A 13,240-nucleotide genomic window follows, 5' to 3' on the forward strand; every position below is an offset into this window, starting at 1 on the left:
CAAAGAAAGTGCTGTCCATTTATTCGCTGATGCCTGAAAGTTATTTTAAAAGAACAAATTTCTTTTTTTCACATTTCGAAGTAATACACAGATATTGTTTAAAATGGAAATGCTATTTTGTGACCACGTATTAACTGAAATTCAAACCTACCAATTCATATATTTTATTTGAATTTAGTTACTATTTTATTTTACCCTAAGTACTTTGTTTTTCTGTGCCTTCACTTTCTGCACTGGAACAATTTAAATGATCACTATCAGAATCTTTTCAGTTTTGAGAATATGAATGAATTGGAAGAAAAGGAGGACACTAGGGATGTAGAAAGTGAAAGGTAGGTATGGCCAGTAAATGGCAGAGAAAGGAGAATTTGGTGGTGAAGACAAATCAATGCACTTTATGATTTTATCTAAGCCATTATTAAGGAGTTTTACATATTTAGAGACAAAACTGGAGAATGGATGGATTTATAGTTATGAAAGTCAGGTGGATATGTGTGTAACTTAGCCAGGATGTTCAAGTTAGATCATCAGACATGTACCAATTCGGCTTTGTGTCATTTCTGATAATTGTTTTATAATGTTATTCATATAGTAGTTTTATTATCTTCTGAGGTCAACCCTCAATTTAGGATAGGTTGAGTCAGACCCTTGAACTCTTGGCCAATAAAATTCTGTTGGAAAGTCTCACCTTCTCATAAGACAAGGCATCACTTACAGGTTCCCTGTCACTGGTCCTGGCCACCTTCCTTACTCTCACCCCATGATTCTTCACTCAGTCCCCTTTTCTTAGGATATAATATCACATTTTGAGCCTGTTGAAATTGAAATCTTTTTCAAATGTGGAAAGAGCAAAAATTAAATTTCCAAAGAAGTAAAAGATAAAAGTACATATTGGTGAAAACAAATATATTTTAGGCATCTAGTGTCTTTTTTCTTTTTGGTCTTCAATATTATTTCCTATTTTCACTTATCCTTTGTGATCAGCTGTTCACTTACTCCAATACTATTGCAGTAACAACACTAGCAAGGTAGTTATTTCAAATCAACTGTTACTCAAAAATTAAAGGATTGAGGTTAAATGATTTGTCATATATACTGAGAACTGGAAACAAAAAATAAAACAAAAGTTGTTTAAAAGAATCCAAATCCCAGGTTGATGTCTCTAGTTTACTTGGTGTTTAAAGAGAGCTCACATTCCTTTTGGCAGTGACAATAAAAGAGAATATTTCCTGGAGCATTTTGATAACATACATGCCCATCTTTCTTTAAATGAATATACAGTCAAACCTTACAATTTGCATAAGAACTTTTCATATTCGAAATAAACTAGATCAGTCTTTACAATTTTTGTGCAAGAAAAAGTAAATTTTTAAAAGGAAAGCTTTACAGACTATTTCATTTTGTGAAACATTTTAGCAGGTGGTTAAGAACAATCTGATTTATTCTAATTTCAGGGACAATATAAGGAAACCCAATGGGCAGCCATTAATCAGAAAATTCTTTTAATTATATTGTCAAGTAAAGGGATACCATTAATTTCATTTCACTATGTTCATTATTGATAACTGGCACCAATAAACCACTCCCTGGTCCAACATTTTACAGTTTTGTATAACTCCTTAGAAATACATCTTTCTAGGAATTATTGAAAGGTATGTGTGAGCATGGCCACTTACAAGAATTTATATTTCAAAATACATTTAGAGAGTTGTAATCAAATCTAATATAGCTCGATATACCATAGCATGAGTGAAAAGTATAATACAATTTTAATGTATCTATTTGATTCATATTCAATATTGCTTTAATGCTGCTATAGTCTTCTTTCTCAAAATAACAATTAGGATGATACTTCTTACATATATATATGCCATTAATTCAAAGTCTTGGGTTTACCATCAAAGAAGCACATTGATACCCTGACTTGTATAAACCCCACATACATTCTTTCCTCAAAGTTAATAAATATAAATATTTGCAATGTTAGAAGTCTATTGACTACAATCATTTTACAGGTTCTAAAACCATCATCATATCTTTTTGCACTATAAGTTTGGATATGTTATTAGTAAAGATTATTATATCTGTTATCTTCATTTGAAGATGATTTACAATTTTATTCCGAATTCTCATTCCAAGAACAATAATAACACGGGTAACTTAAGGGACAGGCTACCAATTCTTTTTTAATCGTATATGGTGAATGCATTTCTACTCTCAAGTAGGCAATGTAAGAGAAAACTCTTTAATAAACAAGAATATATGGTTAGATTTATACTTTTTGATAATACTAAACATAACACTAAAAACATTTTTCTGCTAAAGTTTATGATATACACATGCATATTGTATTTCAAATAAAAATAAAAAGAATATAATTAAATTGCTATACTTATAATTAACGGGAAATTTTTCATAATTTGGTATAACTGAGTATAGATGCTACACTCAGAAATTCTGACTTAACTCTATAAGAATGTTAGAATTCTGATTTGTCCTAAATTATATTCTGTCCATGTTTTTATGTCCCAAACCTGTTAGTCTTTTAACCAAAAGCTACTTGCTCACATTTTATTGATATATTATCTGTAACTTCACTTGCATAATGTCCATTAGATTTGATTAGATAAAAATGATTTTAACTGTAATGCTAACACTTATCTTTATGAATCTGTATGCTTTCCCCTAATTTTAAAAATTGTATTTTAGCATATTAATGGATATTATAAGTCAAATAGTTCCATATTGCCTGTTTTAAAAAACAATTCAAGACTTTTTAAATTACAATATAATACCACCAAAAAATCCTTCAGCCCATCTCATTTCTCAGCAATTTTCTAAATGACACATGAGTTTTTGCATCCCTATGTCCAGCTTAGCTTTAATGCATTTCCCATGGGGAATGGAATGGGACAAGTTTGTGGTACTTTCTAATCTGGCTCCCCATAAATACACACGGGCTTAGCTCAGAGTGTTACATCAGGTTACAATCTAGGCTTATTAACTGTCAGATCCTATTGCAAAAAGCATATTGACTAGAATTAAGAGATTACTTACCCAGCTGGGTCTCCTGAATTGTCAGTTTACTTTCCATAGGATACAAAAGCTTGGGTGGCTTATCAGTCAGAGGGGCTGAAAAACAATAATAAAAATACAGACTATAGTTATGCTGTATGAACTGAAAGATGGAACACAGTTTATTTTCCCAAATATTTTTTTCATTCTCAGAGTAGTGCATCAAAGCATTCTACTAAGTAATGACTTACATATTGCAGATAGTACCTACAGGTGAGATGAAGAGCTATTAGATTGTACATGAGTCGAATAGAACATTCCAAATTGACAATCACATGAGACTGTAAGTACAGAATCAGGATTGGTCAGTTCTTGAGAACATATGACTGTGCTTCACCAAATCTTTTCAGTTTACAACTTGTTTTCCTTTTTAAAGGGTACCTTAGATTTACTCTATGTTAATTAAAGCTGCACATGATATAGGATCCATGCATTTCAATGATATTTCGGCATAATGTCTCATTCTTCTTAATCCCATTCCTAGTTTCCAAATCCTGGATCACACTGCCTCAACATCCACAACTTAGTAATTATATTATTTCTTACACACATACTCTATAAATGAGGTAGCAATGTGGCATTAAATTAGTACCAGTACAAGCTGCATACTCAAACATGCATGTAAACATTTGCCAAGATTATATTTTTAAATGATACTTTTCATTTAGTCAAAACCTCATATTACTATTATCTATTATATTTAATAGTATTTATTTCTAATTTGTATAATATACTCTCTTTGATTTTCAAGTTTCCATACATTTCTACTCTGTGCTATCATTAATTTATCAATTATCAGCCTACAGATCTAAGAGTTCGCTATTGAACATCTTGAAGACAGGTTTCCCACTGCATACTTCATTCCTAGATAAAGTAGACTATCTGGACTTTACACAAATAGCCATTTCTCCTTCATTAAGCCTCCCTCTTCACTCTCTCTGATTGAATTGCCCAGGTCCCTTGAAATCTGTCACTGCAACTTCCACTCTGTAGCAAGTACAAAAATGATCAATTAAGAGTTGCTGAACAAATGTTTCTGCTTTGAGGGCTTTCTTCCTTCCTTGCCAGGAGGACATGCCAGTTTGGTTGATAACTGGAAGGCTAATGTAGTCAGCAGTGCCAGGAGTTCGCCACATGCCCTCATTACCAGAGGATTCAAAAATTAGATCTGCCTCAGAAGCTCACTCCCCTCTCTCTTTAACAGAAAACACAGTCAGTGCAAACAGATGATGCACTCCAACTCAGAAAAACAGGAATGTGTTTTAAGAGTCCTGGTTTAGGAGGCCAACCACACATAGGATCAAGTGCTTTTGTTCATAACTAATTGAATGCATTATTCATTCATCTTCATTAATATTTAACACATGGAGGGGAATGAAGTAGAAAGGAAAGTTAGAGTAATAGGATATCAATTGTTTTGAAACTCTTCTCAAAGTTTTGACATCACTCTGAATAAACTTAAATACTCTTATTTCATGTCTACAGTGATATTAACAGATTTTTATTCTCCTATCAGCTAAATAAGTAGATTATTCACTAAATACTGGCAAAATAGTTTGCCATTGGTAAGTCAAAAAGCCCCATTTCTTAGGCTTTAGTTATCAAATAATTTCAGTGAACTTCAAAAGCAACTATGGTATCAAAATAACAGACTTATTCAGTAAATTAACTCAGTTTATAAAATTTTGTGATTATACAGTTACAAGTAGAAAACTCAACAGTTTGTTATAGAAAGTGGCTGAGAGAAATGTTCCTGTTCAAACACATCTGACACTAATTTATAGTAAAATGTCTGTAGAGAAAAATAAAATAATCTATATGTAGTACATTCATTCAGAATTATAAAATGGTTGTGTGGTTCTCCACCCCAACCCACCACCCATGCCTATTGCATAATGTTACATCCTTAAGACCTCTCATATTATTCTCATGCAACAACTCCAAGTCAGTAGAAGAATTGTAGAATGTTGGAGCCAGAGGAAATTATATGCTTATTAAATTTTTTGAGTTTTATAATGTGTTCCCTAAAGCCCTATGATTTCCACAGGGCCCCTCTAGGCAGGTGAAGTGAAGATTGAGCTAAGAGGTGGTTCATGGGGCTTGACTCATGCTTTGTTGTACTGCCCACTCCTCTCTGACAAAAGTAAGTCCACTTTTATTTATGTTATACATCAGCAATTCACCTAAGATTTTAACAACAAAAAAATCAATTCATTTATTGAGAGATGAATAAAGATGTGCTATATAGGTATATGTATACATATACATATATATACATATACATGTATACATGTGTATATATATAGTATTTAGTAATAAAAAAAATGAAATCTTATCATTTGCAACAACATGGGTGGACCTAGAGGGTATTATGCTAAATGAAATAAGTCAGACAGAGAAAGGCACATACCATACAATTTCCCTCATACATAGGATATAAAACCGAAAAAACTCATAGACATGAACAATAGTTTAGTGGTTACCAGTTGGAAAGGAGAGAGGAGGGAGGTAGACAAGGGTAAAGGGGGTCAGATATATGGTGACCTTTGGGTGGTGAACACACAATGCAATATACAGACAATTTATTATTGAACTGTACACATGAAACCTATATAATTTTATTAACCAATGTCACCCCAATAAATTTAATTTCAAAAAAAGTGAATGGAAACTACCAGAATAGCACAATAGCTGAACTACAGCTTGGACACACTGGAAAAATGACTGTGAAGAGGGGTGACCATTAAAGCTAATATGAAGCTCAGCTCCATAGTCATTTGAGGGCAAGAGATTTTGCTGCCACAGAAAAAGGGCATGAGCTGAATTAGCCATCATTTGAATACTTCTGACACTTTATGGTGTTTAATAAATATTAGTTGAATTGAATTTACAGAAGACAGAACTGGCAAACAAATACAGAAATGGCAGTAACTAAACAAAATGCACACACACACAAACACCAAGCCCCATTTATTTTCTACACAGACAAAGGTGGAATTGGAAGGAAATTCAAACAAATTCCTTAAAATAAAAACAAAGTAATTAGCATCAGACCATGACTAGACCAACTGACATTTTATTGTCCAAAGAAAAAAACAAACAATTTTCCTTAGCCTTGGGGGTGGGGGGGGGTCTCGGTCTCTCTCTCTCTCTCTCTCTCTCTCTCTCTCCCCGCCCCATGCACGGACACACACACACACACACACACACACACACACACACACACACACAGAGTACATGCCCAGCAAGACAACCCTACACAATCATTGACTAATCTGAAATCATTAAAAAACTAAAGAAAGTCCAATAGCAGTGACATGAAGCATAGATTGATTTAAGTTCTTATTATATTTGTCTACTCAAAAAATCCCACAACAATTATAATAGAGATGTTTCTCTTGTCAATTATGCATTAAAATATTGACAACATTAAAGCTGATAAAGTTAAACTTATTTAAAATAAAAACAGACCTCTCTTACAAAATTAATATTTCTCAATTGACAAAATTGTTCTGCAGAGTAGAAGGGGAATTTTAAGGACATCGGTTTTGCTTTCCAGGTGGCAGTTAGAGAAACATCTAGAAGTCGATATACGTGAAGTTGTGTGTGGGACTGGTTCTTTATCTATGTTAATGTTCCCCAACTAATCATGAAGGTATGCATTCTCTCCTTTTTTACCCATTCCATGTACACTTGGGTTATGAAATAGTGAAAAACAGGATTCCATCTTCCAAAAAAAAATGACAATGGACTAGGGTGATGAGGTCAGCATTCTTGAAATCTTGTGATGTTTTTAGAGAGAAATATGAGATATTTGGGATGAGTGTGCCTTTCTCTGTTGACTCCTCACCCCTCTAAAATTTAATTTTAGTCCTTCAAGTACTAATCACTCAAATATTACCTAGAATACTCAATAATTCTTAGATACCAATAATCATTCTACTACAAAATTTACTCTTTCAAAATCACAGATAATTTTCAAAGTGTATTTTAAGTAGTACCTTCACTACTTTGTTTCCTAGAAGCATTAAAAAGATCATACACTTAGCTTTCAGGGAGATCTGGGTCTAATAACTCTTGACTTAGCCTTATTGGTTTGGCAAGTTGGAGAAGTTACTTAAATTCTGAGTCTCAGTCTCCTTATATGTAAATGTGACATAAATGGTTTTCACTTATGGCTTGGTGTGAAGATTAAAATGGGTAAGAGATTAAATGTCTGGTTATAGTAGATGAAAAACAAATCTATTATAATGACACCATCAAAGTTTGGGACAATACCACTGAATAGTCTATGTAGCTGATAAAAAAAAATGTTATTGTTTGTAAAATAATGAACTCAATGTTTAACCAAGGGTTCAAAGGCATTTAGCTCTTGAATTTAAGAGTCATTAATATTTCTAACATCAATTTCCACAGCAGGAGGACCAATCTATCTTCAAGAACACAAACAAAAAAAAAAACATTTTGAAGACTTTTAGATATGCAAGCAATGTACTAGGATTGTAAAAGACTTAAAGATAAATAAAATGCAGCTTTTAAGGCTCACAGAGCTTATAATCCAGATAAACAATTATGACTCCATAATTCAATTTTAAGAACATTTAATGAAGTACTTACAAATAGTACTATATTATAAATAAAAAAGATAAATAAGGCATGGTAGGATATATGATATGAAAGCATATATATGATGCACTGTGATGAGTGCTATATACTCAGAGGTAATTTCTTTATGACCCCATTGAAATCTACCAACTAAATGTGGTTACAAAACAGTATTCATAGATTTATATAGCTGACGATAAAGCATGCTTTGTGGCAATCCCATCAACATGTTTCATTTTACAATGGTTTTTTTTTTGTTTGTTTTATTGTCTGCATATATTTTTTTAACTTAAAAGAGTTGACAAACAACTGTCTGTTTACCTAGCAAGTCAAAGGGATATAGATTACCCATAGAGCTTCAATGACACAGAATGGAAATTCAGTTCTGCTTTCTTTGGCCTGGAATGTTTTAACATTAGTTTTCAATATTGGAGAATGAGCTTGTGAGAGCTATAGCAAGTAAACAAAATCTCATGGTCCTTGGGAGAAAAATAGAATAGACAGGAGAAAATATCAACATATACTAGGTAAAGCTATTTGGGGGGAAAGAGTGCTTTATTTTTCACTTATCTCTAATGCACTGGGATTGGCAATATTTCTCCTTTCTGTTGCAAAATATTATGGTGATTCAGAGCAGAATCATGAAGTCTCAGAGGCGTCAAAGAGGGAAAGGAGAGACACAGTAACTAAGCAGAGAAGTACAGGGAGAAGAGCAGTTTATGAACAAACCAGCACAGTGTACAGGATAATTTTGATCTAAGAATCATGTCAAAGTGACAGAACAAATACTCCTAAGGACATAACTGTTACTATATCTGTCAAAATAAATGTATTCAAGAAAATCAAAATTTATTTCACTAGCTTTAATACTTATATTTTATTCATATAGATTAATGTGTTGCCTATAATGCAAATAAAATAAATATGTTCATTCATTCATTCAACAAGTAGTTTTTAAAGCATCTCCTCTTTGCTAGGCACTTTTCTAGTTACTAGAGGATATAACAGTGAACCAGACAAAATATTCCTGCTCTCATAGAGCCTACATTCCAGAAAGGATGATGGAAAACATACATGTAAATGAATATATGCATAATATAACATCAGGTGAGTGTAAATACTGTAAAAGAAAAATAAAGCAGCTAAAAAAGAAAGACTAATGCGGATGCTATTTGAGAGAAGATTATCAAAAAAGTTAGCTCTGAAGATTATTTGAAACAGATCTGTGTGAAGGGGGGAAACTAGCCCTGTGAATAGCTACAGGGCGATTATGGCAGGCAGAGGAAAGAGCAAGAGCAAAGGCCCTGAGATGGGAATGCACTTGGCATGTTTCAGGGTTAGCACAGGTCATTATAGCTTTCCTGACATAAAGAAAGAGTGGCAATGAATTCAGAGACAGCCATGGACCAGTTCAGGCAGGGCCTTGTAGAACTTGAAAAAAACTTGGGTTTTATTCTAAACATAATGAGAATGCCACAGAGAGGTTTGGAGAGAGCCCTTGGTAGAATTTACATGTCAGAAGTGTCATTCCAGCACCTCGGTGTTTAAGTCTGGGAGGACGGAGCAGCAAGGAGGCAGTAAGGCAGAATGGAGACAGGAAGGCCAGGAAGGAGGGTACTGAAGCAGTCCACTAAGAGGGGATGATACACTGATGTTGGTGGTAGAAATAGTAGCATTTTTTCCTTTAAGCATCTATTTGGTAGGTAGAGCTAACAAAATTTACTGATAGATTCAATGTGAAAGATAAATAAAAATCCAGGAGTTAAAGGACATCCCCAGTTATGGGCTTGAGCAAATATGTGAATGGCAGTGCCATTTAATGATTATTGGAGTGGGGGCAGTGCAAGAGGGAAACTTTTATGGGGCAGTAGGAATCAATGGACAAATTTTTATAAGTCAATTCAGTCACCTCCATATATCCACAGAAGTTAGAGAATTTTACTATTAATCATTGATTTATATTTTGAAAAACTGAGCCACTGACTAGAGACTCATCTCTTTCTGATCCCCCAAAGGACTGAGAAAATGGTCTAAAAAAGTTTCATATTTCAGGCTATTGCCATATTCATTTATCTGATATAAACTTTGGCTCACCTCTACTGTATTTTGCTCTAACATTATTCATAATAAAAAAAATGTATAATACCCCGAAACTTATTTTTGACTAATAGAATCTGGGCCAGGCTTAGCCAAGAGATTAAGAATAATTTTCCAGTACTCCCTTGATTCAATGATATGTTGAACATATTCAATTAGCAAATTAAATATTACCATGTTTTATTTAGTTTTTTCTTATTTTAAAAAAATATTTATTATGAAGTAGTGCTCTAACATAAGAGTGATGGAATTTATATTTAATCACCTTCCAATATCTTGATCAACCTCCTAGGTAACATAAACAATGAAAAGATTATATTCATTGAACAATTGTTTTAAAAATAGAATCACTCAAGAATATCCTAGGAAAAGTTAATTAACATGGAGCTAATATTAGCGCTCAGGTTCTCTATTCATTTGCTGCCTTCTATAGTTGTCTCTTAAGCTCCAGCTCACATTGTCTGTAGCTCTGCTTGCTGCACAGAGACTCATCATGGCTGATCCTAGAACTCATTCAGTCACCCACTACACTCTAATTCTGACCAAATGAGCTGAGAAAAATATGGAAGGCAAACAAAAGCGAGCATGAGTAGACAGAATAAATAAAGATGGTTTAGTATTTTCAAAACTATTGCTGCAGTGGATATTGCCTAAATGTTGTGGGGATGAGCTCTTACTGGCTGCATACTGATTTCAACCATTTAAATAAATTTGTGTGTACTCAAAGTAAAAAAAAAAAGTGAGAAAAATAAAACAATACATAATTATCTAGATAAATAATGATGAACCCTAGGAAAAGGATGCTGATTGATATAATAGCTATAATCAAGTAGGTGAGCATGCCAAATACTGTTTTCACTTCTGTTGACAGGCAAAAAAAAAATTAATGGTCACCAATTAGCTTCTAGGGACAACAGTCAATTCCAAGAAATTACATGTCTCGTGAGGGAAAATATCTCTTTCCCAGCAATCAGCAAGTAAGCAAAATTATCAAAGCACATCATATTGTTTCTTTTTCTATTAGTAGATAAAATGTCTTGAGGAAATGAAAATGAAAAATCTCAGGATATTTGGAAATGGTTATTAAAGGAAAATTGTGGAATAGACAAAAGGTGCTATGTTATTATTGAAAGTCAGAAATTTAAAAATTCTCTATTTGGCTTGAAATATCACAGTAAGACATTACATTTCTATAGTATAGTGTAATATAATTTAATGGCCTTCCAGGTTATATTGGATTGGTTTGTGCACATTGTACTTTTATATGAAAGATATTTACACTTCTTGACTTTTTATTCATAACACAGAATCTTGCACAGTTACTCATCCATATGGCTCTCTGATAGCAGTTCTCAACTGGGGTTGCTACAACTGATGTGTAGGGGGTGCTACTTGACAAGAGATGATGTTTACTTCCTACAATGCACTGGAAAGCGCGCCCCCTCCTCACACCAAGAATTATCTGGTCTTGGATATCAATAGTGCTGAGGTTGAGAAAACTTGCTCTGTGATAACCATATATCAAAAGTGGTTTTAATACCTATATTTCAAGCTTGATTTGGACAAAAGACTTCAATTTTTTTTGTAGATGGAAAGCTATTGAAAGCATGGAGATTGATGAAATGGTGGAGGATGTTTCTATCTGGGCTATTATAGAGTGGACTGCAGCCATGAAAGAAGCCATGAGGGTGTATGAAAACTGTGTAGGCTTAGTACCCAGAAAGGTCAGGTAATGACAGTGTACAGGGAGGAGATGGGAGGCCAAATAAGAATTAACTGAGCATCCATACAAGGAATGAGTGACCTCTTCTTCTTTTCAAACCCCCATAGGAAGGATGACACCCACCCCAACAACTAAAAATTAAGAGGTTCTCTAAAAACAGAATAAACCATCTAATGCAGGATAGCAGAGACATTCTAGAACCACACAACTAACTCTAATGTACTATAAAACATTTAGCTGTTGAAATATAACAGTATTATTTCACAGCAAAAGCTTTTTAATACTATTGTATTTCAGTTAATATGGAAGTTGTCTGTAATTATTGAACATGGATTTACCCAAAGAAAGTAGCCTAAAAATATTTTTTGGGGGTAAGTGGCAGTCACTATTCAAAGGAGCTAGCCAGGAATTAAAAACAAAGTAGCCCATTTAATAGCTCAATTTATCATTAAAATTTAAAATAACATATTCTGCTTAATTTTGTCCACAAACTATTAAGTCGACATGTTGTTAGCTGGAACTCTCAGCATAAATTTAAGGCTTTTAAGACACAGGACATAAATAAGATGGAAATAAGCATATGTATAGGAAAAATTAGCACATCATATTTTGGGGTATGCAGTTAGTTACATTATTTCATTTGATCATCATTTTGTTACAATGAAAAGATCTAAAAACTTCTCCCCAAACAGTGAGGAAAGAAACCAAGATTAGAACCCACCTCATCTGATTTTAATGGTCACATGCTTTCCATTTTTGTAGACTGCTTTTCAACATTTATGATTTCTAATGTAGTTTCTACTAGACATCTTGTTTTTCCTGGACCTTCTGATGACATGGAGCAAACTGGGAGGAAATGTTATTCTGAGAGAGTTTGGAAACAGAAAGATGGAAAGGTCTCTGATTTTAATAGACTTAATTAGGATTAAATTGTATTTGACAATAGTGAACCTTTTAATGCAGAATTTGAATAAGTCTGACACTGCGTTTTTAAGATGAGAAAGGAGGATTATGTCTGTCATTGGCTCTCAGAAGCAGAAAACTTTAATGATGACAGGACTTGATGATACACAATTTAAGGCTCTCATTAAACAGTGGACCCCAAAAAAGTAAGCATTCTAAAAATCTCATTAAAATTGTTAGCAAAGGAAAAATGAACCGTAATAAGCATATTCTTCATTGAAATTCAAGGTTTATAATTATAAACTAAATTCTTTTAATTTTTGTAGTAATTACATTAAATATTCCAGATATTCTTTAGAATGACATAACAACTCAAATTCTGTAAAAATATCAGTTTTGCATGTAATGATACTACATTTCATTCTTCTAGATGAATTAAACTTCTTATGGACAATAGATTTGTCGAATATTAATATATTCAACTTTTGCACTTGCTTTAACTTTCCTGACCTCTGTCAATGATAAGGCTACACGGAAATATAACACAGGTTCCTTTGATATTCTATGAATCTAAAAGAATTTCTGTACAGTCAGAACCCGCAAAGTCCAATATAATAGCAATATAAACATTGTGTGTTAAATTACAGGCTGACTGTGATATTTAATGATATTACTGCCTTAATAAACATGCCTCTAAATAATTAGCCTCTTTTTCTCTCTTTGCCTCCCATCTTCCTTTCCCTCCTTTCTTCCTTTCCCTTCTCCCTCCCTTCCTTCCTTCCTTCCTTCCTTCCTTCCTTCCTTCCTTCCTTCCTTCCTTCCTTCCTTCCTTCCTTC

General features: G+C 33.4%; 1 protein-coding gene across 1 annotated transcript in view; it reads right to left on the minus strand.

The window, feature by feature from the left end:
• Positions 1 to 13,240, minus strand: part of IL1RAPL1 (interleukin 1 receptor accessory protein like 1) — a 1,273,836-nt gene that overhangs the window by 279,381 nt on the left and 981,215 nt on the right. Inside the window, exon 6 of the mRNA XM_011378990.1 lies at positions 3,058 to 3,132. Coding sequence (XP_011377292.1) covers positions 3,058 to 3,132 — 75 coding nt within the window. The remainder of the gene's footprint in view (positions 1 to 3,057; positions 3,133 to 13,240) is intronic.

The sequence above is a fragment of the Pteropus vampyrus genome, unplaced genomic scaffold (genome assembly GCF_000151845.1).
Source record: "Pteropus vampyrus isolate Shadow unplaced genomic scaffold, Pvam_2.0 Scaffold351, whole genome shotgun sequence".
In the NCBI taxonomy this organism is placed as follows: Eukaryota; Metazoa; Chordata; class Mammalia; order Chiroptera; family Pteropodidae; genus Pteropus; species Pteropus vampyrus.